At 35.3% G+C, this 27,668-nt stretch overlaps 1 protein-coding gene and 1 pseudogene across 3 annotated transcripts; one reads left to right on the top strand and one right to left on the bottom strand.

Moving 5' to 3' along the window:
- Positions 1 to 245: 245 nt before the first annotated feature.
- Positions 246 to 26,858, top strand: LOC110687316 (tyrosyl-DNA phosphodiesterase 1-like). 3 transcript variants are annotated; one of them, XM_021863948.1, is made up of 17 exons: positions 246 to 855; positions 939 to 1,118; positions 2,001 to 2,264; positions 2,912 to 3,130; positions 3,645 to 3,705; positions 4,904 to 4,980; positions 5,098 to 5,355; positions 8,942 to 9,031; positions 10,004 to 10,138; positions 11,326 to 11,475; positions 15,227 to 15,330; positions 16,683 to 16,736; positions 16,834 to 16,924; positions 17,911 to 17,988; positions 18,096 to 18,246; positions 18,391 to 18,558; positions 25,020 to 26,858. In XM_021863948.1, exons 1-16 carry the CDS (start codon positions 841 to 843, stop codon positions 18,486 to 18,488), a joined length of 2,025 nt encoding a protein of 674 aa, XP_021719640.1. In that variant the 5' UTR covers positions 246 to 840; the 3' UTR covers positions 18,489 to 18,558; positions 25,020 to 26,858. The 3 variants fall into 3 exon arrangements, with proteins under 3 accessions (XP_021719640.1, XP_021719641.1, XP_021719642.1); XM_021863949.1 differs by having other exon boundaries at positions 25,045 to 26,858; XM_021863950.1 differs by lacking the exon at positions 246 to 855 and having other exon boundaries at positions 980 to 1,118; positions 1,979 to 2,264.
- LOC110687317 lies at positions 21,485 to 25,152 on the bottom strand (annotated as a pseudogene).
- Positions 26,859 to 27,668: the final 810 nt, after the last annotated feature.

Consider the following 27,668-nt stretch of genomic DNA (forward strand, 5'->3'; position numbering starts at 1 on the left):
TCCCCAAGAAAATTAATAGAGTTTGTTGATCTAGCAAAATAATTTGCTTAAAAAATATGAAGTATCAGTTTAATTTTTTCGTGCTCATAATAATTAAAGAGCAATTTATTTAATAATTAAAAAATTATGCATGCCACATTGCGATGTTGCCATTGTACTAGAAATTTAATAGAGGCTGGTATCCCGGAGAAATTCTTTGCCTCTAATAACTTAAATCTTTGATGACTCTAATAATTTTCGTCGGTATAAAATTGTGCTTATTAGATAGTATTACCATGATATGAAGTATCAATTACTTCTTTATTAATATCAGCAAATGCAAATTGTTTTTGTTGGTGCCAATAAAATTCTTTGTTGGTACTAAGATAAACCATCAAAGTATGTAGAGTGAATTCATCACTCATGTCATTGTGTGCACATTTTTTATTTATTTTTTCTTTCTTTTTAAGGTTGAGTGTTGACATGCTTATTGTACCGAGGACTGCCTGTAGCTCACCAGCGTCTATGCGTTTAGCTGCCTCGCGGTGTCCAACTGATTGACCGAAATGTACCAAAAACAAACCAGAAAGGCTCAAAGGCGCAAAGCCTGAGAGAATACGCAAACACTAAACAGCCTCAAGTATTTCAAACTTATTGCTTCTTCCTTGCTAGTGCGATTACAGACCTTGCCACTGTACCGGAAAACGATATGATTTCATATTCATAAGCTTCGCTTCACTTCACTTCGCCGGAATTTCCACTCTCATTTCTCTCTCTTCAATTCCTCTCTTTCTCTCTCTTAGGGTTCCAGTTCCATTATCTCTCCTCTCCGCTCCACTCGGAGCTTCTTCTTCATCTTCAATGGCGTCTTCTCAGGTATTTCTCTCTCTAACGTTTTCTCTTTCTCTCTCTTAATTTCAATTTTTGAGACATTTGTGTGCTTGATTTTCTGTTTGAAGGTAGGAATTTTGATTCCGTTGAATAAGAGCTTGGAGAAGGAGAAATCGTTGCCGGAATTGCCGGTTTCTGAAGGTGATAATGTGATCGGGCGTAGTAATGTTCCGGTGACTGATAAAAGACTTAGTCGCAAGCACCTCATTTTGTCTGCTTCTTTTGATGGCTCTGCTAATTTGGTTGTGGTATAATTTTTAAACTTCCTCCTAAATTGTTCAGGTTTTTGTTTGTTTTATTATGCATTTTGCGTGAATTTCTATTGTGATTAGAGGTTTTGCTGTGTTCATTTTGTGCATCTTGCGAGAATTTCTCTTGTGATATGCAATTGGAGTTGCATTTAGATAGAACTTGTGTGACTTCGTTGAATTGTTAGAATTAATTGTTGCTTATTTTGGAGTTGAATTTTTTTCTGTTGGCAATTTATGTGTGTTTGCAATATGTACACATTGTTAAATGGAAGCTAACAGTCGATACATTTGGTGTACAAACACGAAAAGTGCAGTCTTTTAACACAAAGAGAACCGACATGTGCAGAGTGGACTCTCACACTGAGAAAGCTAAGAATTGTTTTGAGAAGTGTATATGCAATATAAAATTTAGGAAAGAAAGTAAACATGAAAGATTAGACAGTTGCGTGATACCTTGAAACTTGGTGAGAGTGCAATTCATGTTCTCAATTGTCTCTTATATGAAATGGTAGTGATGATAACAGTAATGTTCGGCAAAAGCTGCCTACAATTTGTTAGAAGTTTTGAGGACAATGCTTTTTCCTTTAAGGCTGAAGTAATGAAGTTTTAGTGGTTTGATAAGTTCTTGAAAGTCGGCTAATCAGACTTGGTTAGTTGAGCCCAATTCAAGAGGTATTGTGAGGTGTTTGAAGGGTTAGTTCAAGTTATGTTGACTAATGTTCTTTATATGCTCTTTGTTTAATAGGGATGTACTATTGTGAGACTGTTTGTGTATTCCAAGGATTAATATCATCATTATGGCTTGTATAAATGGAAATAATTTGTCCAAGTAACAATGTATCTCATTTTTATCTTAGGTCTTTACTTATGATCTGGCAGGAAGGAATGAATCCTGTGGTGGTTAATTCTGGCGGTCAGAGGAAGGTTTTGAATTCTGGAGAAAAAGCTTCTGTTAATTGTGGTGATATCTTAGAATTGATACCAGGGAGTTATTGTTTTAAGTATGTAGCCTTAAGTAACAAGAGAAACACTGATGCTGTTAGCAAAGGGAGTAAAGGTTCTAGGGAACGGATAAATCTCGGAGATGGTAGGAAGAGAGCACGAGAAGACTTGAACTTTGGAGCTTCTACGGGACACTTGACGGTATTCTCTGCTATTTGGATCCTCATATATATTGCTCCCTTTATTGGTACTTGCTATCTATTTCTCAGTGTATATCCATGGATGTAAACTTTGTTTGCCTTTGAGCATAGTGTTGTACTTCCTCCATTTCATATTATTTGACACATGTCTTTTAGGCGCCTATGTCAATGTGTAACTTTAAATTAATACATCTTCAAAATTTATAATAAAATTATAATAAATTGATATTTGGAAAATAAGACTTTGAGACGAATCAACAAGATTCCACTGGACTATGTTTATCTTAAGAATAAATCACAAAAAGAAGTCTGAGTTACTGATGTGAATAGTTGTGAAAGTCAAAACGTATGAACTAAAATGAAACTAAGGATATATGTTTAATAGTTGGATAATTGCAAAAGATAGACAAAACTATGGTTGTAATTTACTAATCTTCAATTTTTTTTCATCATTATGCTGATTAGTGGTTGACATAAGGGACTCTTACAGTCTTACTATCTCTCTTTCTCTCTCCCTCCCTCTTATTTGTTTGATTTTAATAGAAATTCTTATAAATAAGATTGACAGATGTATACCTGCAAATTGCAAGCGGTGTAGAACTTGTTAGTTTTTTCTTACCTGCTTTTTTACTTTGTGTATTTGTACAGCTTCAGCACGGGATCGGAAGAAACGTAAAAGAAAATATTGATAATGTAAGTGTTGAATCTAAAAGGCAGAATCATATAGTGTCCAGGAATACTGAGGAGGCGCTACGTGATTTTCATGTGTCTAATGATAGTCTGCCTTCAACATTTCGCCTTATGAAAGTGCAAGGGCTACCAGAATGGGCGAACACCTCTTGTGTTTCTATTGACAATGTGATTGAGGTAATTTATGACTGTGAGGTTTATACTCTCCTGGATCTTTTTGCTTGTTATTCATCATTTAGGAAGCTGCACAGATAATGGGTTGCATGAAAGGCATATTTGTGTATTTGACATGACATTGCTAGAATACACTTGATCAAGGTTGTTATTAGGTGTGAATATATTTATATTGCCCTATGTTTGAGGAATACGTTAGAGATCTCAGGATAAAGTCCTCAACTGTTCTCTGTGTTTTGATCAATAAAATTATCTATTATGATGTTTTTGACCACCTGGATTGAATTTATAGTTTAATTCAACAGTATTTAATCTAGCGTGTCTTTTTTTAACCATCTATTTATTGTTACCATATGAAAATATATTTAGGTACATCTGTATTTGCTGTCTATTTTGATGCTACATCTATCTTAGCATTCAAATTGAACTGGAACATATGTTAATCAGAATATATCCTAAAGCTGAAAACATGCTTCATGAAGTGATCTGGCTGATTGATTACTGGTCTTTCCTATAGGGAGATGTGATTGTTGCTGTACTTTCAAATTACATGGTGGACATAGACTGGCTGTTATCGGGTAATTATCTTGTGAAATCACATCTTGTACCGTGCATTTTGTCATATCATGTATTACGAAGGTTAAGACATAGACAGGTTGCGTGTTTGTTATGTATCTCTTATAGTAGAGTTGGGTCACATAGAGCATATGATATTATATTATGATGTGGTGTGGGACTTTATTTTTGAATATGCATGGTTGTCTCTTTGCTGCTATGCTGTATTTTTGTTAGAATATTAATGGGTTGTCGCCATTTCGATCTATATACTGTTATATGTAATCCTATGCAAATTGAATTTTTTTTGGGATTTGAGGAGGCTCAGAATTTAAATTGTTCAGCATTCTTCCAGTAATTCTAGTTGTGTTATAGTGTGCAGTTGCTGTTTTATATACTACCTCCGTTTCATATTATTTGCAACTTAGGAATTTTTTTATATCTCACAAATACTGCACCAAAGTTGCAAATAATAGAAACGGAGGTAGTACATAATTTTGAGGGTGCTTGTGGGCTTGAAAATACATAAAAGGTTGTTTGATACGTTGGTTACATAAAGGCAGATTTGTAATGGAGTTTCAACTTTCCTTCTTTCGAAAAGCTATTCCTTATCATTTGTCTTACAAAGACAGTGCAAAGTCCAGCATAGGCCGTTATATTACCACACTAGCTATTTTATCTTGTTATTAAAGCCAATATCTATGTGATTGACACTATTAAAAGGCACACTTTCGAGCTTACAGTCGTTATTACTATAAATGTTGACTACCACTCAATTTTTAGCAAAATAACAAGGTGCTTGAAAGTATATGTTAAAGTATGATAGAAAACATTTAAAATATAAGAGTAATGTTCAAGTGAAGAAATTTCAACTTATCAAATAATGCTGTGGTGACCAATCTGACCATGACACAAAATATAATACCTGTGTGAATGTGTGATGCTGTCTCTGTAATTCTGTGAGCATTATTGCTGTCATGATTGTAGCAGTAGGTTTTTCTAATTTTATGTGCTTGTAGAATCCAGTTATCTGTTTTTTCCCTGTTTCAACTTTCAAGTGCTTTTCTTCTTAATTGCTGCTTTGGATTTAGAATAGAGCTTGTGTAATTCGTTCTTAGGTGCTCCTTTTTAATCGTTGGATAATTTTTATTGCACTCCTTATTTAGCTCAATTGTTCACTTCTTGACAATATTCTGTCTCTACCTCTGGTTTCCTCTGTAGCATGCCCAATGCTTAGAAAAGTTCCTCAGGTGCTGATTGTACATGGAGAAGGTGACGGTACCGTTGAATACATGAAGGTGTGTTATATGGATTAATATTGAGACTCAGCTATCTTAGATGTGCTCACGTTCTAACTCTGAATTTCTGATTGATATACTTATTGAGCATCAGATATTTTTATTTTTATTCTGTAGAGGAACAAGCCTAGCGATTGGATTTTGCATAAACCAACATTACCTATCTCATATGGGACGCACCATTCAAAGGCTATGCTGCTTGTATATCCTCAGGGTCTGAGGGTCATTGTGCATTCGGCAAACTTGATTCATGTTGATTGGAACAATAAAAGTCAAGGCTTGTGGATGCAAGACTTCCCATGGAAAGACCAGAATGCGACAAGCAAGGGGTGTCCTTTTGAAAGTGATCTTATTGATTATTTACAGGCTCTAAAGGTATTAATACTTGCTATATTTTGTGTACTATGTGTTTTGCTTATATAATTCATTTAATTCTTTATTTATTGTTTTACTTCATGTTTCTGTTTTATTTATTTATTTTTTTTTTTTTTTTTTTTTTATAATTGTTAGAGTTTTGACACTATATTCACATGCTTTGAGCCTTTGACCATAGTTTTTCCAATAATATATAGAACAATTAATTAGAATATTATTGTACCTACCACAATGTATATTCTTGAATTATTAAATTTTTAATTATTTTACTTTTGTATCATTATATGTATTAATGATCAAATGTGCATTGGGAAATTTGAAGATCAATATGGAATTAAAAATAAACATAACTAAGGGAGTATTTTATTTTTCTTAAAAAAAATTTCCTTATCTATGTTGGAGTGAAAAGTTTTTACTTGCTCTTTTTTTATATTTAGATCGTGGACCAATGCTACTCCCATTTTATGTTTTTCTATTATTGTTTTTACGCTAGTGCTGTAGACTCTTTATCATAGGAAAGTTTGAAAAAGTGGTTGTAACATGTTCCTTTTGGTAATAAAATAAGAGAAATGTAGTAAAATAGTGGGTGGGAAGAGAGAGAGAGAGAGAGAGAGAGAGAGAGAGAGAGAGAGAGAGAGAGAGAGAGAGAGAGAGAGAGAGAGAGGGAGGCTTAGTTTACGTAGTTTTTTTTAACTACTATATCTTATGAAAATAATTTGTTTTAATCATCTTACTGAAATTAGGAATTTGGAAAGAGTGACAATTGCAATTTTATACTTATGTCCTTTGGTCTGTATAAAGTATAGGACTAGAGGTTTAAGGAGTTTATGGGCTTTCAACTGATTAGTTTTCTAATTTACTCTCTGACAAGATTATGTCTTAGGTGTTGGCACTTTGGCATATCAACTTGGTATGGTGTTATCTAAACATTTCCTAAGAAGCATAGTTCATTTGTCGCTGGTCATTATATTTTGGATGTCGCCATTGTTATGAGATGGTGGAAGGAAATGAAGTTTACATATTCAAACGAAGTGGAATAAGAAAATGAGTAGAGTACTTACATGTGGTTATGGATTCTATTATGATACTAGAAAAAAGAAGGTGTGATTAGCCAAAAGGAGGAACAACATAGAAGTTAGTTCTAGATATAGATGATATAAAGGGAGTGAAAGTAAATTAAATTATAGAGGCGAAAGGAATTAGAATGTTTCAATGGTAATTCCTTGGTAACGAGTTCGCTAATGGAAAGCCATACCATATATTCATACCATACTTTTAACTACTTTGTTTTTGCTAATTAAGGAAAATTTGTCAAAAAATCTATGCAAGTAGACATTTTATGAAAATTGTCTCTTAAAAAAAAAAAAAATAGAATTATGAATGAAAAGTTTGTTGTGAGAAGGGACTTTTTGCCGTATCCTGGCCGTACCCGTTTCGTAGAATTTTCATTTTGCCGTTTTCCGTCCCCGTATTTGTTCTCATATATGTTTCTGTGCAACCTAAGAGATTGCTATAAGATGTTGGGAATATGCAGAAGTGATGAAAATTATGAGAAGTATAAAGAAGCTAGAAAAGAAGCGAAGAAAGTTGTACGGAATGTGAGAACAAAAGTGAACCGAGACATTTATGCAAGCTTGGATACAAAGGAAGGAGTAAAAGGAATCTATAGGCTTGCTCGTATTAGAGATTGAAAGACGTGGGATATTGGAAAGGTCAAATCCTGTTGGAGACAAGGAGATAAAGGATAGATAGAGGTCTTACTTTGATAGTCTATTCAATGGAGATCGAACTTAAGATAAGTTTGTGACTGCATAATGAGATGGAGAGAGTATGTTTCATTATGTTGATTAAGACACCTAGAAAAAGAAAATTAAGCACCCCGAAAAGATGCCTTTGTCCTTCTCAAATAGTTCGAGGATTCAAAAAGGAGAAGTCAATACGACATGAAAAAAGATGGAATTGAAGAAAACGGTTGGACCTGATGGCATTCCTGTGGAGGTTTGGAGTTGTTTGGGAGAAAGATGAATTGAATGGTTGACAATTTTTTTCAACAAGATTTGGGGATGTAATAAGATGCCTTTTGAGCGGAGGAGAAGTACTTTGATACCTTGTTACGAACAAAGGTGATGTCCAATATTGTGCTAACTATCGAGGGATCAAACTAATGAGTTATATTATGAAACTTTGGAAGCTTAAGGAGAAGTGTGAAGATCTCGTAAAACCAATTTGGATTTATGCCTAAAAAATCGATTGTGGAGGCAATCTATCTTGTGAGACAACTAATGGAGATCTATCGGGATAGGAAGAAGGATTTCAATATGGTTTTTATTAATTTAGAGAAGGCTTATGATAAGGTACAAAAGGAGATTCTTTGGTGGGCTTTAACAAGGAAAGGCGTTTCGTGGAAATATATTGACATCATTATGTAAATGTATGAGGGAGCTAGCACAAGTGTACGGACCACTCTTGGGAAGACCGAAGAGTTCCAATTACAATTGAAGTTCATCAAGGTTCTGCACTTAGTCCTTTCTTTTTGCTATAGTCATAGATGAATTGACGAGTTTAATTTAAGATGATATACCATTGCATGATGTTTGCTGATGATATTGTGTTGATTGATGAGACGAAAGGAGGTGTGGAAAGTACGTAGGAATTGTGGAGACGGACTTTGGAGTCTTGTTGCTGGAAGGTGAGCAGAAGTAAGACGGAGCATTTGGAATGTAAGTTTAGCAGTGTGGGAAACAATGAGCCTAGGGTGATCACCTTGGATGGGAAGAGTGTTCAAAGTTGTGGGGTCTCCCGATATATGGGATTTATTATTCAAAAGGATGGAAAATTTGATGGAGATGTAGCTCATAGGATCAAAGCGGGTTAGTTGAAGTGGAAGAGTGTGACGGGTTTTTAATGTGACTTAGGCGTACCCCATAGATTAAAGGGGAAATTCTACCGAACGGCAATAAGGCCTACTTTGTTATATGGTACAAAATGTTGGCCGTAAAGCATTGCTACGTGCATAAGATGAATGTGGCAAGATGCGTATATTGCGATGGATGTGTGGTCATACAAGAAAGGATCGGTTGAGGAATGAGATAATAAGGAAGAAAGTAGGGGTTACATTGATTGAGTACAAGATGAGGGAGAATCACTTAAGATGGTTTGGTCATGTAAGAAGGAGACCAAGTGACGCTTTGGTAAGGAGATTTAAAAAATTGCAAAGTGTTGGAATTGCGAGAGGTAGGGTAAGACCTTAGAAAACTTGGAAGAGGGTGATTGAGAGTGACACGAGTGCTTTTGAATAAAACAACCCTATAGACTTTACTTTCCTTATAACTATGAAGATATCTCGTGACTTGCTGTGAGGTAAAAATTAATGTTGTTCGTTATGATGTTGATATGCATTCAAGTTTGATATTAGTTTTATATTTTTTGTTGTTAAAGATTACAATTTGTATGTGTAAAAGTTATAGCAAATGGATGTACAACATCCTTATTCCATTCTATATCTTCTTCCACTTTTCTTTACCAATGATTGTTGATATATCTTCTGGCTGCTGTTTATTCTAAACCATTGATTGTATTTTTACAGTTGCCAGAATTTACTGCCAGTTTGCCAGCCCTTGGTAGAGTGAAAATAAATGCTTCCTTCTTTAAGAAGTTCAATTATGAAAATGCAGCGGTATAGTTGTTTCCCTTTAAATGGTTAATGACTTCTAGTTTCTGGTGGTATTATTGCTTTTGAAAGTTAATTCATATCTGGTACTGCTAAAAGAATATGTGATTTATTTACTCCCTTGTTTTTTTTTTCCTACCTACTTTTTGTTTTGAGTTGTTTTTTTTGTTTGTTTTACCAATTCCACTTTATTCTATATATGGGAAACACCTTTTACCATCTCAACCTTCGTATACTTTTACACTCATTCTTTCTTGTTTTATCTACCCCTTTTTTTTTTTTTTTTCCCCCCGCACACCTACCTTTTTACTCTTTCTCTCTTATTTGATACTCCTTATTTTTACATCCACCAACTCACCTAGAAACAAGAGTCTATCCTACAAGAGTAGAACCAAAAAAAAAAAAAAAAAATTCAGAGGGAGTTCAATGGTTCCTTGATGTATGCTCAATTATCCCTTGATGTATATTATACAATAATTCACTTAATGTGTCTACAATGATTCCTAAATATATTTTATCACCCAATGTTCGTAAATCCTCTCCCTTACGTACATGATGTATATTATACAATAATTCACTTAATGTGTCTACAATGATTCCTAAATATATTTTATCACCCAATGTTCGTAAATCCTCTCCCTTACATACATTTCATTTATACAACTTCTGTAAACTGTGTTCCTTTGAGTTGATTACAATTTCTATTCCTTACGTACATTTCATTTATACAACTTCTGTAAACTGTGTTCCTTTGAGTTGATTACAATTTCTATTTGCACAAAGGTTAATGAGAGAGAGAGAGAGAGAGTGGGGTTTATGTAATAAAAAACGAAAGAAGAGAATATTATATGTGGGGTTATGTAAGAAAAAGTAGGAGATATATTGTTACCAACTTTAAGGAATGGAACAAAACAGAAACTGTAACCAACTTGAATTGTAAGTTCAAATTGTTACAATATTTTGTATTTGTTCTTCCAGGTCAGATTAATTGCATCAGTTCCAGGATATCATTCCGGATCCAGTCTAAAGAAGTGGGGTCATATGAAACTACGCTCTATCCTAGAGCAATGCACTTTTGATGACGAATTTAAGAAATCACCTTTAATTTATCAGGTAATGCCTGATCATATTACTAGTCAACTAATTTCTTTGAAGCTTTGATTCATGCTGGTGCATCCAATTCCTAAATTATTTTTTATTTGATATTGGGTAAGTTATGAATCAATCATTAAAGATTTGATTACGGAAAGAGGACAAGGTGTCCTCTAAGAGAAATAACTCTCATAGACCATCAGTAACCATTCTTGTTTGCAGGTTCAATAATATTTGAGAAAATTGTGGTGCGGGGGGGGGGGGGGCTTGAATAAATTTTGGAGGCCAGGCGAGTAAAGTGTAGAAGTGTGGTCATCTGGTATGAAGTACATCCAGTGCATCGGTCTTTTTCTTTTTGGTTCCTAATAAGTTCAATAACATATAGAGCGAGAAAGAGCAGATAGCTGTTAATTTTTTAATAATAGGCGATGTTCAAGATTAGAAGATTTATTGATATGCAATGCTTTATATAAGAAGATCTATTCTCCTTTCCTCGCTCCTTTTCTTCTGTCTTTTCCTCCCCTCTGTTTTCGCTCCTTTCTAATCTGATATGGCTATGGACTGATGGGGCCCTATTCCAAATTCTTCAAAAGTTTTCAGAGATAATTTTGATCAGATTAACCTTAGGTTATGCCTAATACCTACAGGCTACATAAACAAATTATAAGTGTATTATACTTTGGTATTCTGATGTAGTCATGAACTCATGATAGAAGCTATTGGGAAAGGTGATAAATAGGTGTTTTAGGATTGATGCCTTGCCTGAAACTCCTGTCATTTTCCTATGTGACTATGATGACTGACCCCAACTGCAGACTTTTATTACTCCTAGGTTGTGGCCTTCACTGGAGGCATCACTCCGTGCTTAAAAATAGTTGGGTTTTTTTTTTTTTTTTTTTTTTTTTTTTTTTTTTTTAAATGGGACACTGATGTAATTGGAATTTAGACAGGAGAGGGCTCCCTATCTGCTAGAATTATTAATTTTGGGGTGGGAGAAAGTGAACTTGGTGAGGGAGAAGAGTTGAGGGGGGGGGGGGGGGGAGGAGGGGGGCTATTGCCAGTAAAAAACTAAGGAGATAGATGGGCCATTAGTTTGTTACCTACATGAAGTTACTGGGTGCTGTTTTGCATTTTTATAATTTCTCCTTATATATCAATGGCTGCTTCACAGGCATCTTTCGTTCTCATCAGAGTTTGTTTTGGTTCAGTTTTCCTCTCTTGGTTCGCTGGATGAGAAGTGGATGACTGAGCTAAGAACTTCAATGTCATCTGGATTGTCAGCTGATGCATCCCCCCTAGGTTTGGGCGAACCACTGATCATATGGCCTACTGTGGAAGATGTCAGATGGTCACTTGAGGTAACATTTAAGGGATTCACTTTTATTTTTGGTAATTGTAGTAATAACATGTATATTTTTGTTCTCTTGCCGACTTGTTTTCGACAGCTTGACATTTACTTGGTTTTCATGGTTCCTTTTGCGCAGTTGTATTTATATTACTCTTTGCAACAGAGTAACATAAATACTATGGAGTTATATACAGTTATTCATGCTTCTTATAATTCTGTAAATTGATCTGTAAACAGCAATATTCATTGCATTTTTATCATTTAAAATTTTCTCCAATCTTGAAGTTAATCATTTTCCTTGTGACTGTTGTCTGGTGGAGCTTTTATTAAGAATTGACATGCAATTAGTAGTATTGTTTTGTACGTAGTATTTAAGATAGGGTTATCTGGAGTTTTGGACAACCTCTTAAACTTTCAGGCACATTTGGTAAAACCACCTTAATTTGTTTTGGGTCTTTCAGTGTCATATACTCGTATCTGTATTTTTTCCTGAAAGGATGTGTAGGGAATTTTTCAAACTCTCGAGCCTCACTGTGATCATGCTTTTAGGCATGGTGGCGTCCAAAGGGAAGGAAGCCAGAGATAAAAGAGTCGCCAATAAGTTTTAGAAATTTGTAAACCATTCACGGGTGTAAAGGTTACACCCCATTCACGATCACGGAGATCGCTAACTCCATAGTGGTTCGGAACAATGACTGGATATTCGGGGATGATGATACGAATCCAACCTAAAAGAGATTGAACCCGCCTTAAATAGGCCTCTACTTAATTTTTATGATATTCATGTGCGCTTTCCGATCAACATACATACATCAAATTGACCCTAAACCTGTTTAATCTAAGTTGGTTGATTATTAATGCACAATCAAATCTAGTTATGGTGATCACTTGAATTAAAATCATATTAAGCCTAAACCAATTTATTATTTATCTTATTAAGTATGATTTCAAGTACAAATTCCCTTTAAACGTGCAAGAAAGGGTGTGATCAAGCAATAGTAATAAATTATGAATAATCAAGCAATGTAATTAACACAACAATCATCATCATGATCAAATCATCAAAACATGATTAGTAAGATTCCAGGCATGATACGAAACGGATTAATAATAAACCGTAGTATGTCACTAATAAAAACCATAATCAAAGCATTAGCCTAAACATGATACTAGAAATCAACCTGATATTAGGAATATTAATTAACACCCTAAACATGATACTAGGAATCATAAAGACATTCTAACATGATACTGGGAATAAAAAGAATAATATTAGAGAGATCAAAGTACCCACTTTGATGCCTCGTACCTCTATCAAAACAATACACGCGTTAGTAATTTCAAGAAAGATCAAATCAAACAAACCAAATAAATCAAACAAGAATTGAGATATAGATTAGGGACCAAACCATCAGAACTATCAACCTTTCACGTTGAAGTCGAAGGCAACTTCGAGATTAGCTAGGAGTATTCAAAGCTCGTGAAAGAGGTATGGTGTTTGATTGGGGAAAAGCATAAAGGATGTGTTGGGATGTTTAGGCTAAGGCTGGGAACATAAAGAAAGAAGAGAGAGAAAAACTTTTAGCTTAGAGAGAGGATTAGATGATGATTGTTGGTGATCAAGCTTGTTAATGATTGAAAATGGGGTGAAACGACCTGTATTTATAAGGAAAAAGAGGTTTGAAGGATCAGAAAAGAGTTAGAAATCAAATCAAAGTAAAACATGTTTCATCGCAGCGCAACAGCTTCGCCGCAGCGCGACAGCGTTGTTGCAGCGCGATGATCGTGCAATTTTGCGGTTTTTGTTTTTATCATAACTTTTGATCTAGAAATTGGAATAAGATAATAATATGTCGTTGGAAAGCTCTGAAAGTCTACTTTCCAACCCAATTGGAATCAGGTTGATATCTTTCGTAGAATATAAGATATGATCGAAATAGTGGAACAATGTCAGTTTTGAATAAAGTTTGGTATTTCATTAATATCTATTTCGTTATAGCTCGGAATTGAGATTATGATGTATCACTGGAAAGACAATTTCAAGGGCTATCCAACCATACAAGATTTGGATAAAAATTATAAGGCACGAAAATCATATCTGAACGTCTGTGAATTCGAATAGAACAAGGATTTTCAAAAAGAGGAGTTTTATTCAATTTCAAATTCTTTGATCTTTATCTTTCGAAAAGGATGGATTAGAACCTTTTAGAGACTTCTAGAAGTTCCTAATGAATCCTAATTGGTTTAGGATTGGGATTAAGGTTAATGGACCCTCTACATGATCATTGGGTCGTAGGTAAGATGGACCTAGGTTCGATTTGGGCTCAGTTTAGTATTTTGGCATAATTTATTCGTTATAAGTCGGATTTGGGCTTATAATATATCGTTGGAAAACTGTTTTCAAGCCCCATCCAACTACATAATAATTGGACCAGGATTATGGACCAAAATAATCAGGTTTGGTCGTTTTTATAAAGATGACACGGAATGAATGATTTTCAAAGACACGAAATGAATGATTTTGGGTTTAAGGACACGAAATAAATGATTTTGGTTTGAAACATTTAAGGAAAGGTTAGAAATGGTCAAGGCTAAAGGGAACTTTATGAGACTCTTCAACTCTTCACCTCACTCGATAATCAAAGACGTGAAAGGTACTCATCACTGAGTTTGGTTTTTGGGGAAACACAGTCAGATGTCTACAATATGCTATAGGTATAGACTGGGAATTCATACAAGAATTTTCAATGACACAACAATAGAAATAGGAATATAGGATGAGAGCTTGACTGATTGATTAATATTCAGAAATAACGGATACAAGGGGAATATAGCTTGAGTTTATGACTCTCTCTTAGTAGCTTGAGGCTACAACACTCTCAAATACAATTAACTCAAAATTCACCTGCCATTCTCCTATTGTTTTATTGTTCTTTAAGTATCAAGCCTTCACCATTACAAAAGTAACCTTATACTTCGTATTAATTAGTTTTTGCAGCTAAAGATACAACCATGCGAGCTCCCTCCATAGTGCTGCATTTAAAGTTTTTTGTCTTCTTCTCATCAAGTGAACGTTTGCTGCAATTGCTGATTGCCCTTGTCTCTTTTTCTTTTTTCATAAACCCGGATAGGCTGTTGCTGGATTGGAGGCCCAATTACTCGGTCCATAACAGGCAACTTACTAGTCTAGTCTAAAAATAAATTGATTTTGTGGGTTCTGATTTGTTAAAGATTTTGTGAGATAATTTTTTATTAGAGGAGCCTGTTACATTTATTTCTGTTTATTTTAAGGTCCATATAAAATTTATTATTTTATTAATTCAGTTACACTTCATAACTAGAAGTGTTGAAAGCATTAAGTAGTGTGAGTCGTGTGACATTGGAATTGAGGAACATTATAGGTAATTTCTTGTTTCTTACCAAAAGTTTTTATGGTTTATTTGGAAAGTCTTTTAAACAATAATTGAATGAAGATTAGATATTCTCAAGAGCAATCTTCTGTAGTTCTATTTACCTGAGAAGTCTGTAGTGGAAAATGAAAGTCTGGTAAATGGAATAACTTAGCCTCTATCTCTTTGCCCACTCTTTGCAACTTATTGCATAATGGGTATTTTGTGGCCACTGGTTGTAAAATATGGGGATTGTAAACTGATATGAATCTGTGCTGTATATTTTTATGGGTGTAGATAAAATAATAAATATTCTTTATGATTTTAATATTAAATTACGAGGTGCTTACATTTTTTTTTCTTTTCATTTAGGGGTATGCAGCTGGAAATGCAATCCCGAGTCCACTTAAAAATGTGGAAAAAGAATTTTTGAAGAAATACTGGGCAAAGTGGAAGGCTACCCACACGGGTCGCTGGTACTACCATTTTATTCTGTTCACAAACGTGTGCTTCATTTGTTTTGTTCTCAGCGTCTAGTGAGTGGTAATATGCATGTGATAACACAATATCAGTAAGGTCTAACAACAACACAAGCATAAAGGCGAGACACCATTGGGTAGAAGGCTTTTGGATTTCATTTTTCACTTGCCCTCTAAAGAGCGTCTATAAGTTAGGAAATTTAAACAAAACCCTAGAAAAGCATTTAAAGCATTGAAAAGAGGTTGGATTCTAACACAAGGGCATTGTTTAAGTGTTAAACACTTATACCTATCAAAATGGTCCTCCAGCCATTTGCATTTTTTATTCTTGTTGATCTAGCTATGAGCCAGTGAGCTTTATCTGTTTGGTTTTTCAGGTTCATTTTTTTTCACCATATATCCCCGAGCTTTTAGTTTATTCACCATATACAGCTGGACTTTTTTAAATACATTATATATCCATGAATTTTTACAAAAATGCACCATATACCCTTAATGACTACAAGATGAGTGAAGTTTGGTTAATTTTGCCACAAAACCACTCCATATCTCTTCCCCTACCACTAAAACCACCCCTCCATATCTCCAAAATCATGTCCGTATGTATTATTGGTTTTGGAGGTTGGGAAAGGAGATCTTGGGTGGTTTGTGTGTAGGGGAAGGGAGGGTAGTTGGTGTCGGGGAGTGGGGGAAGGGATCTGGGTTGGTTTCGGGCATAAGTATTCTTATAAGACTGATAGAGCTAACATTTGTTAGTCACTAAAGATATGTTGTGCATTTTTGAGAAAATTTGAGGGTATATGGTTTATTTGACAAAGTCCAGGGGTATATAGTGATAAACAAAAAAACTTAGGGGTATATGATGAAAAAACCATTTATGCTCATGACTTGTTAACTCCTGTGGGTTGTAGTATCAGCGGGCTTCGCGGTTGTCCTAGACTGTGCCTTTTTCTGTTCTGTTCATCTAAAACATTAGTTTCACAGTTATCAATGTCATCACTCAACAGACCTTGATATGTCAGTATGATATTGTTGAGTTCCCATGCTACTCATGTGCCTGATGTAATCAATTAGTGCCTCTGTCAGATCCTCCAAACTTTATCCATGACAGTATAAGTATATTTCATTGGCTTGTTTGATAGATGCACATGCTATACAAATCTAGGCTATACACTTAGTGCGACCAACAGAATCCTAGAGTTTCCAAAGGTGAGAAGCGTTTGCTAATTTCGGAAGGGGAGTGGATATGAATTTTTGTTCCCTCCCTCCCTTAGTGTGTTTGTCCATTACAATCGTACACTGATATGTTTTGTTAATTGTTAACAGTGATAGTGACTTTTTTTGTTCAGCCGTGCAATGCCCCATATAAAGACATTTGTTCGTTATAATGGTCAAAATCTCGCGTAAGATCATTCAACACGTTTCTTTTTTAAGTTTAATTTCATTTTCAACGAGTACTGCAACAAGATTTTGACATGTGTTCCATACATTTCAAAACAGTTGGTTTTTATTAACTTCAGCAAATCTCAGTAAAGCTGCCTGGGGAGCCCTTCAAAAGAATAGTTCTCAATTGATGGTCCGTTCCTATGAGGTATTTATCAATTTCACTGAGTATGAATGAGATATATGGTAGACTTGGACACATGATAATGTTAAGGATACATGGTTACCTTCATTAGGTGGTTGGAATCATATCCTAAATGACATCCTTTTTTTTTATTCAATGTTGTTAAAAAAAAAAGGTTTTATTGGTTTGATATGATAATGAAACGGAGGGGAATATTAAGGTTTTAATATTATTTGAATAAGGTGAAGCATGGCTTATTTAGCCAGATTAGGAGTGGTACACTGGTTTAGACCTGAGATCTATTGTTTGACACTCTATTTATACATAATCCTTTTCTTGACATACCCATTTTACATTTTGAGGTTTTCTTTTATTTGATGTCCACTTCTACTCTATTCTATTTTGGAAAACAATTTTACTATCTTACCCCCTTATACTACAATACTTTCACCGATTTACGCCCTCTCTTACTTAATCCACCATTTTTTGTACACCTACTCACCTTTTTACATACTCTCTCCCTCTCCCTTACTTCATCCACTTTACATGATTACAACCCATTCACCTCTCCTAGAAACAAGAGTATATATTAATTGGTATGTCAAAATGGGGGAGTATGTATAAGTGCATGGTGGTATTTTAGGAGGTGGGATGAGGATAAATGTAATCTTAATTTCTCTCATGAGCAAAATACAATGATAAAGCAATGATAAATATAATATACATTATGATTGGAACCTTCTAGTTGCTTTTACAATTTTCCATTGTGCATAAATATTCACTTGCCTTGCTTTTATAAAGCTTGTAGAATCATAATCACAACTTCCTCCTTTTTGTTTATATATAAAGGTTAATTAATATCCTCTCATATTCTTTTGACTTGAGTGTACAGTGATGATGTTAGATGATTTTGTTACTTTCACTTGCGATATGTAGATTCTGTACTCATCTTGTGCTTTTTATTGGTTATTTATCTCATGCTTACTGTTTATTCCGTCTGAATGACTCAGCTTGGCGTGCTGTTTTTGCCTACTGTTGCTAAAAATGATTTTGGATTTTCTTGCTCAGATGATAGAAGCTCTCTAAAGGTATTTATATATAGATATTTTTCTTTCTGTTCTGTTCTTTAGATAAAGTTAATGCAATTTTGTTGTAGTTAGTGTTGTGTAATCTGAATTTACGATGTCAATGGCAGGATACAAGGGGACCAACAGGTGGCTGTGGAACTCGAAAGATAAAACTGGTTACTCTGACTTGGCCCGGAAGAGATAATGATGATTCTGATTCTGAAATAGTTTCTCTTCCTGTGCCATATGAAGTTCCTCCAAAGCTGTACTCCTCTCAAGGTCACATTTTTTTTTTCTTTGCCCCTTTTCTATCTCACTTTCTCCCACTTTTCCAAAAGGTTATTTCTTCATTTTCTTGCGTCATTTCTTGTCAAGTCTGATGCCCTAGTACAGGCATGTCTCTAAATTCTTCTTTGTATACAGATATACCATGGTCTTGGGACCGTGTATACCGACAGAAGGATGTATATGGTCAAGTTTGGCCTAGGCAGGTCAAGCTTTATAGCTCTCAAGATGCCTAAGTCAGCTCTTATTACTATAAATTTATAAAGTGGCATCAGTGCTCTGACATTGTGAAACTACTTCTGGAAGGTGTGCATGGCCTCTCTAATCCTTGTAATTATTCAATTTATTAGTAGTTTCGTTTCTGTGGATTCTTCAAAGTCCATGCATAGCTTCAATTTCTGCTTAAGGAGTTTTATTTTCAAGTTGATTTGTCGTCTGCATTGCTCAAATTTATAATTTATTGGTAAAATAGCCTGCCTGGTTTATTATCTGAAAGTTCAATTATAAGCTTCTGAAAACTGTGACCCATGAACAACTGCTATGAATATTGTACTTTTGTTTTTGCATGATTATAAATAGGAATTTACTCTCTTTATTTATTTCTTTGTGTTTCCTTTCTACTTGTGTACATTGAAACGACTAGAAAGTAGAAATTGCCAGAAAATTGCATGGCTTGAATGAATCTGGGTAACCTTCCTAAGTAGAGTATTTCTTGTTAAGGTTTTTATGTAGTATGATGAACTATTAAGAAAGTTATGGTATGCGAATCACTGTGTAGTATGATGAACTCTTAAGAAAGTTCTGAACATTACTAGAAATTACATGTGAATAGGATTTTTTTGATGGGTTACTTAAGTACTCGACCCAATCGGTAATGTTGGGCCAAGTCATATTTGACTGTTCTGGGTTTTATATTTGGGTTTCGAGGAGTTAAGTATAAGATTAAGATGACATAACATATTAAAATTTATCATTTTTCAACTTTTGGGATCTAACCCGTTTCCATCAAAAACCATACGAAAGGTGAGTTAAAAATCAATCCTTTCGTTAAAAACGTAGTCCCTTTCACTCCAAATTTTTTTAGAAAAAAACCCATTTATTTCTGCTTCAAATCCCATGAATATCTGCTGCAGATCCCATATTAATATCTGCTTATACAACAAAACCCCATTATCAAGAGAACCCATTTACATGGCGTTTTGCTGAGGATGTGAATTTTTATTTTTTTTATTGAGGTTTCTTTTGATGATACTACTGCAGACCCCGTCATCTTCTCCCAAATCCTCCCACTCATCAATTCATCATCATCTTCTTCAATCTCTCTTTTTCTCACTTCTTTCACTCTGCAATAAAATACGCTATTCCCAATTCATCAAATTAATTAAAAAAACCCATTAAAACCTTTGATTTCTTCTCGTAATTACGACGACCTTGAAGTGATGTGGATTTAACCCCTTAACTTAATAAAGAATCTAAAATCACACAAGTAACACAAACCTTCCGAATTCCTTAAGATAATCGCACAATTTAAGAACAACGAACCGGATATGACTTGTAATTCGACCACTCCTAGAACGAATTCAAGACTACTCAAACTACTTAGACTAATCCTAGAACTAAGTATTTTGATGAACAAATCTTAGACTACTCCTAGAACTAAGTATTGCACGATCTAATTATCAAAACAACTCCTTGAATTGAAAACTAGAAAAGAAAACGTTAAAGCAAAGCTAAACAATTAGTATTAAAATAATCTGATTTTTCTATATCTTTGTGTGAACTAAAAGTCACGAAATTACCACTATTTATAGGCATAAGAGGCATCTAATCCTACTCCCACAAGGATTAGGACAAACCCCTAACCTTGCGCTCCAAGCATCCTAACTAGAATAGAATAACTACTTCTAATTAGAATAGGAAACTAACTCTAAACAAACTCTTAACTAACTAAAAACTTTCCTAAAAAACTTGGGAAGTTTATAGAAACTAAATAACAGAAATTAAAGTCTATCCTAAGTGTTTAAACCAAGAAAAACCCTTTCAAGTGAAAGGTAAAAATTTGCAAGCAAAAACTCTAGAAAAAACGAAGTAAAACAATAAATCATCCTTTTCATCCCGGAGTCATCACGACCCACACGCTCCTGACAATTGTGTAGTTGGGCTCATTCCGGTGCCGGGGAGCCAGCGCGTGGCAGCCGTGATCTTCGTCGGAAGTAAGCTGCTCCATTTCTTCTTCCTTAATGATCAAGCTTCCTTCTTTCCCAATTGATCTATTGAACCTTTACTTGTCTATGTCTTGCTTGGGCAGCCTATAATGAAGTTATTTGGACCTTCTCAAAGTGTATTAGATCCTTCAAAAGAATTAGCCTCTTGATTCACATCATTGCCATATCATCCGATCATAGTCAACCCTCTTCTTAGGATCCGACAATGTACATAAGCCTCATGAACCGTGATAAACTTATCAACTGATGATGTGGCATTTTTTAAGCACTTAGACGTGACAAGAACAATATCAGGATGTAAAACTTTAACCTATTTCCTTTACACAGCCTTGATCTCTTGACGAGAGGCATCGACCAGAACCCCAGTTTGAAGGGAGGACTTTTAGAAGCTATCCCTATGGAAGAGGTGGAGTAGCAGCCAGTTGTGTAAATGGTGGGGAGAGTTTGTCGGAATGAGAGATGATACAATGATATGGCGGTGTTACGAGGATGATTGGTGGTGGAGGAGAGGGAAGAAGTTAAGGGTTTTGATGAAAATAATGGTGTTGTTGCAAATGCAATTTTTAAGAGGGTGTATTTTGTAGTGGTGTTGAATTATAGTGGTTGATTTAGATTTCCACCACTGTTGTTTTCTCTCTGTTCTTGGTTTTCTTTCAAGCTTTTTTTTACAAATTGTTCGGAAGGGAGTATGTTTTGCAATTCAATTTAAGGACCTAAGTTTTTGGAAAATGACATGTAATTAATTGCAAGGGACTAGCATTTGCTCTGGTGGGTTAATGTTGAGTTAAATGGCCAGATTGTCAACCCCAGGTCCCAAAGGGTGAAAAAAAAGTGGCAAGTCCCAAAAGATCACCATTTGTTGGTTCTGTCTTGAGTTGATTAAAATTTATTTAGCAGTACATGTTGCCATGTCATTGCCAAGTGGCGAGTGCTATGTATGAGGTCATGTGAACAATAATTACACAATTAAGTCTATAGTATGGATAAGATAACTAGACAAGGGCTAATTTTTAATTTTTAAAATTTTTTTTTATCACTTTTCTTACTTAAAAAAAAAAAGCTATTCAAAGGATAATTTTACATAAACTTGATTTTCATTGATAAGGACGAGTTTTGGAAAAAAAAAATAAAATTCAGGGCCACAATGCCTGCGAACTGCCGTGAAGACCGTTTGGATATTCATGAGATGTACTTTTTCTGCCATCAGTGCGATTGGGACTGCAAATTAGCCTGATTTTTTTTTTATGTGAGGAGAACCCTGTTCTGATGCAATGGGATTTGTTATCTGTGAGGGTGTTGGATGTTTTCTATAGCTTGAGTGAGATCCATCAGAAGCAGAAGAGGCTGTCTGATCATTTGAAGAGAGGCTTTTGGATGTTGTCATTGGAGCTTGCTCATGGAGAAAAGAAGCTGGCAATTGGCGAAGAGTGAGGTAGTTTGTTGTCTTTGTAGAAGTAGTCTCAAAAATCTTTAATTCACTTGATTGAAATAAAGATTGATGTGACTTGTAGGTTGACTGGTATATGTCCAGCAAAAGGGGGTACTGCTGTAAGGCAAAAAGGGTAACGGGTATTGAAGCAATTACAGCAATTAGAGTAGGAGCCCATTGTACCCCTTCTCGGAAAGTGATGAAGAATGTAGCAGTGAAGGCCACTATCATGGTTGCTATTGAAATGAGCAGCAAAATAAGCCCGCTCATGAGTTTCATTGGCAATGATACAAGGAAGTCACTCTCTGCGTATCTTGAAGTAAGGATTGATAAGAAGATCAATATTGAAGCAGTAGAGGTGAACAACGATACTCCATTTGACACTGAGAAAACCACAAAACAACCCCTTTTTTGTAGGACTGGATATCCTTTTTCATTAACTCCTCCAGGTAATTGGAAGGCTGCAGTGAACACCATGGTAGCAATTAGAGTTGCAACTAGAGCACATGATTCTGCTGTTTTCTTCATCCAATCCTCCCCTTTTGTCCTTAATCTTTCATGCTCTTCACTAAACACCGCATGAGGTGTTTAATGATCATTGTTTTCAGCTTCAATGTAATCAGGCCTCACTATCCTCTTCACTGCCTGCAAATCAAACTCTTGTTAGTTGTGATGATGGGAAGTCTATAGAATTTAAACAACTCTTAAGGCTTATAGCCTTATTTAGAATACCTTGAACCACAAAAGCTCTCGTTGCATTTGCAAAGTTGCCCCAGACACACAATTTAGCCGATGAGCAGGTGCCAACTTACTAGCCAAATGCAACATGTTATTTCCATTATCATCTTTGTATGTAGCTATCAAGTCTTTGATTGCTCCAATTTCATATATAAGTTTGAATATCTCCTCTTGGCGGTGCTTTACGGCTATATGAAAAATAGTATACCTGTTTTCATCTACCTTCCATATTAGATCAGGATAAGATTGGATCAATGTTTTTAAGAATTCGACCTTCCCCAACTTGGCTGCAACAAACAGTAACCGCCATGGGTAGCCAATCGGTGCAGATATATCCTCTTCCTTCTGTCTGATGACTTCATCCCAAAGGCGCTGTATTAGGTCAATTGCAAGTTGTGGCTCCATGTTTTTACCTTGATCTATAGCGGTCCCTGAAAAGAATTTTTTTACGTGCTCATAAATCCATTTTTATCTTATTGTGAGATTGACTAGGTATGTGTCTTGGAAGTTACATTGCAATGAGAACCTAACATTCAGTTTTCCATCAGATGGCTTTAAGGGTTTTCGAGCCAATGCATGTAATGTGGTCTTTCTTTGCATCCCGAAGAAGGGCCAAGTTGCGGTGGTTGCTTAGAATTTGCAATGCCACATCTGTACTATGGAACATTTTCAAATATAGAGAAGGTTAAGAAGTTAGAATTAGTACACGAAAGCATATTGCTTTGAACTATGTGACCATCATTTCACCTCAATTAAAAGCATTAGATAAAGGGTGGGTGTTTAGGGTGTGAGACTGCCAGTGGAAGTATCAAGTATTATATGTGTCCGAAAAATAGAAAATATTCAACATGAGTTGTTGAGATGAAAATCTAAGTAACAGTCTGTTGTTGCCATTGATATAGGAATTTGGCTTACCGAACATATCGGTGTCAATTGAGCTGGTAAGCAACCCTATTCGATCTTGGTCTGTCATCTGTTGATGATCGGTGACTTGAAGAAGGTACCACACCATATGCTGATGACCTAGCAAGACCGCCATTTGGAGTGGAGTCATATTTTGACTGCCTCTGATGTTTGGCAGTATTTTGTTTTTTTCTACCATCAATTCTGCAATTTGATCCACCCCGGAAACAGCAGCGAAGCAGAGAGCTGTGTTTCCAAGTTTGTTAGTTAAGCTAGAGAATCTGCATCCATAATATTAACTAGTTCCTTAACAAGATGAGGTACTTGGCTGCTGCTGCTATGTGAAGAACTGTTTCCCCACCTTTTGTGATCTTTGAGTGAATCCATGTAGGAGATACACGGGCTACACGTTCTATTTCTAACCAGTCACCTTTAAGCGCTGCTCGATAAATTTTCACTCCGTATGCCAAGAAATCTTCACCTGTTACATATGTGGATGTAGCTAAACATCACTCGAGGACATTTATTACTCATCTGCTAAAATGTTTTTTCCATTTTGCGGTGTTTTACCTACAATGCTCTTTTGAGGTAAGAGATTGAAAAGTTATCTAGCTCCTCAATAGCTTTGTGACTGCCAGAATGCCAGGATTTGAATCTCGTGTTAACTGAATACCTTTGTTCGGATTAGTACTTTCGAAATACAGGAGAGTTGACGCCAAAAATAAGATTTTTTTTTTTTTTTTTTTTTTTTTTTTTTTTTTTTTTTTTGTGGAAGATAAAGGAGAGGTGTTGGAACCAGAAATGTTGTTGTACTGTCAAAACTCAAAACAAGCTTTTTGTACTTTGATTTTGCCTGATTAGTAGTTTGAAGTTTGAATCCCCCCAACTAGATCTGAGTCTGATATCAAATTATTATTGAGTTGGTCGTTGTATATATGTTTGTTTTTCTTACAAAGATTCAGGCTTGTTCTTATTAATTGTATTGCAGACAAGTAATAATATCATTTGGTGAATTTTCTGTAACTTGTCAAAATTAGGCTTGGTTTGTTTTTGTGGTAAACATTTTCATGGAAAATGATTTTCCTTCATTTCTTCATTTTCCTTTGTTTTGTAAAAAGGGTGGAAAACAATTTTCCTGGTGGAAATTTCCTTTTAAGAGAAGGAAAGACATTTTCCTTTTGTAAGAAATAAAGGTATGCCATGTTTTTCTCATTACTCCGTACTTCTCTATCCTTCCCCTCCCTTTACTTCCATTTCCCTTTTTCTCCTTAAGTTTCCTGTAATCAAATAAACAAAGGTTTTCCCCAAACATATTTACCGTTGAAAATTGTTTTTTTTTTTTTTTATTTAAATGATTTTCTATGAAAGATGTTTCCATCAAAACAAACGGAGCCTAAATGATTTTGTGAGTTTTTATAGATGCAACTAAAGATCTTAAGCTAAAATTAAAATGATAATTTGTGTTTTTATAGATGAACTCACCAGGTTGGTTAGCAGGAGAAAATGGTCCTGCAATTGATGTTGGTGGTCGAGGCAGAGGTACAGGTTGAGGTCGCGACGGAAATACATCTTCTGTCTGCCGTAAACTCGTCATTTGCTGGCTTCTTCTTGTATCTTTTACTGCTGACTTGTAGGTATCAGACTTTTGGTGGTTAAGCTTGGTATTATGATTATGAAGATAGTTACTTATCACCGGAAGGCAATTTTAATCCAATTGCAGTTGTAATACTACTATACTAGGTACATTTTCTTCTTTGGAGATGAGAAAATGTTGAAATGAAAATCCGAGCTTGGTGAAAATGAAAATATGCATGGGAGAATGATATATCAAGTCAACTCAAGTCTGTGTCCACTGTCCGTTGTGCAAATGTAAATTTCGTTCCACTTTCATATTGAAGTAGCCTTTTTATTTCTAAACGTGTGGGAATCTGTTAGAGGTTAATCTAGAAAAATCTAGATATGGTATGAAAAATCTAGTGTGTAGATTATAAAAATCTAGGATGAAGTAGGAAAATCAAGAGGTTTTGAAATATCTTGCAAAATATCTAAGATGAGTGATGTAGAAAAATCTAGATACATGTAATACGAGATAAGTGTAGAAAATTCTAGAAAGTAGAAAAACACCACTATAAATATGTTTTGTGTGCATGAGTAAGAAGTGAGCTAATCATGAGCTCCACCAATGGTTGATAGAAACTAAGGGTTCTATCAAGAGAGTGAGAGACATGAGCTCTCACAAACATGTTTGTACAATTTATGATGAAATTTATGAAATCATAAAATTGTTATATGATATTCGGGTCCATTAAACTTTCGCATGTGCCCAAATTTTATCATGGTATCAGAGCCGAATGTGATTACGAAGAATTTGAAGACTGAAGGACTGAGATATGAAAAATCTCAAGATTGACATTGAAGAGGATATGGAGAAAGAAAAAAAAACAAGGGTAAGTTTTTGTGAAAATTTATGTTTTTGAAGAAATATCAAAAGAGAAAATTTAAATTAAAAACATTTTGATAGAAAAACTAAGATTGAAGTACATCTTGATAAATATTATTTGAGTTGCTAATGACAAGAGCATTAGTGGAGTGGTTGGTGACATGAGCACCAACAAAGTAAAATTGTTGGTAACATGAGTACCAACAAAAAAGCTGAGAAAATTACAATTAGGGGGAGCAAGTTCAAGTTGGTAACACGGGTACCAACACAAAGCATTGAAAATCAACAAGATGTGCTGAAGAAATAAATTTGGGATAGTTGGTAACATGGATACCAACATAAAAGATCAACAATATAGAATATGAAGCAAATCAAGAAATGGTTGGTGACATGAGCATCAACGTGCATAACAAGGAAAACTTCAAAAAATCAAGTTTAGAGATCATTGAAGAAAGAAGCATCAATGGAGCTTTTTCAACAAAGATTTTTCAAGATCAAGGGGGAGTGTTAGAGGTTAATCTAGAAAAATCTAGATGTGGTATGAAAAATCTAGTGTGTAGATTATAAAAATCTAGAATGAAGTAGGAAAATCAAGAGAGGTTTTGAAATATCTTGCAAAATATCTAAGATGAGTGATGTAGAAAAATCTAGATACATGTAATATGAGATAAGTGTAGAAAATTCTAGAAAGTGGAAAAACACCACTATAAATATGTTTTGTGTGCATGAGTAAGAAGTGAGCTAATCATGAGCTCCACCAATGGTTGATAGAAATTAAGGGTTCTATCAAGAGAGTGAGAGACATGAGCTCTCACAAACATGTTTGTACAATTTATGATGAAATTTATGAAATCATAAAATTGTTATATGATATTCGGGTCCATTAAACTTTCGCATGTGCCCAAATTCTATCAGAATCGCCCCAACTAGGAATATAGTAGTAGAAAGTGACTGTTTGCAACTTGTCAACCCGGTGAATGGCAAGGTTAAGGATAACTCTTTCATGGGTATGTTGGGCAAGGATATTATTTCTATTTCTAATTTATTTTTGAGAATGTTAGTTTTTGTCATGTTGCTAGAGAAGCAAATGGTGTAGCTCATGCTATGGCTCATCTTAAACCTCTCGAGTTCTCTACGGGAGATTGGGTTGAGAGTGTGGTGGAAGATATTGTAGCTTCCGATTTTTGCTTAAGTGAATGAAATCTAGTTATTGTGGCTGTTTCGAAAAAAATAAATAAATATATTCCAAGTTAACCATGTGAAGCTTGGTGGAATTGGTGGGGAACTCACTTTGTGACTTTGAGGTTACGAGTTCGAGCCCCGCCAACTACATTTGATTAGTAGGGAGATTCTCTTGCCTCTTCCCCTCTTCCGCAGCCCCTGCCAGCCCCAACCGCCACCGTTGGGAGGCTGCTTCGCCGGCAACCCACCTCTTTCGCCATCTCACTTCCGGCATCCTTCCCTTCCCCTCGCCTCGACCCCACCACCACAACCAATCCCCTCTCCTCCTTCTCTTCTGACCCCATTTTCTCTTTCTTCCTCTCCACTGACTTCTCCTCCACCGTCCACCACCTCCAAGACGACATTCATCTCCAATCGTCTGTTTGTCGCGTTTGATTGAGATCTAGACCATCACATTCACCTAATCATCTTTATGGCCATCACCATCACATTCACCCCA

The sequence above is a fragment of the Chenopodium quinoa genome, unplaced genomic scaffold (genome assembly GCF_001683475.1).
Source record: "Chenopodium quinoa cultivar QQ74 unplaced genomic scaffold, ASM168347v1, whole genome shotgun sequence".
NCBI classification, from domain to species: Eukaryota; Viridiplantae; Streptophyta; class Magnoliopsida; order Caryophyllales; family Amaranthaceae; genus Chenopodium; species Chenopodium quinoa.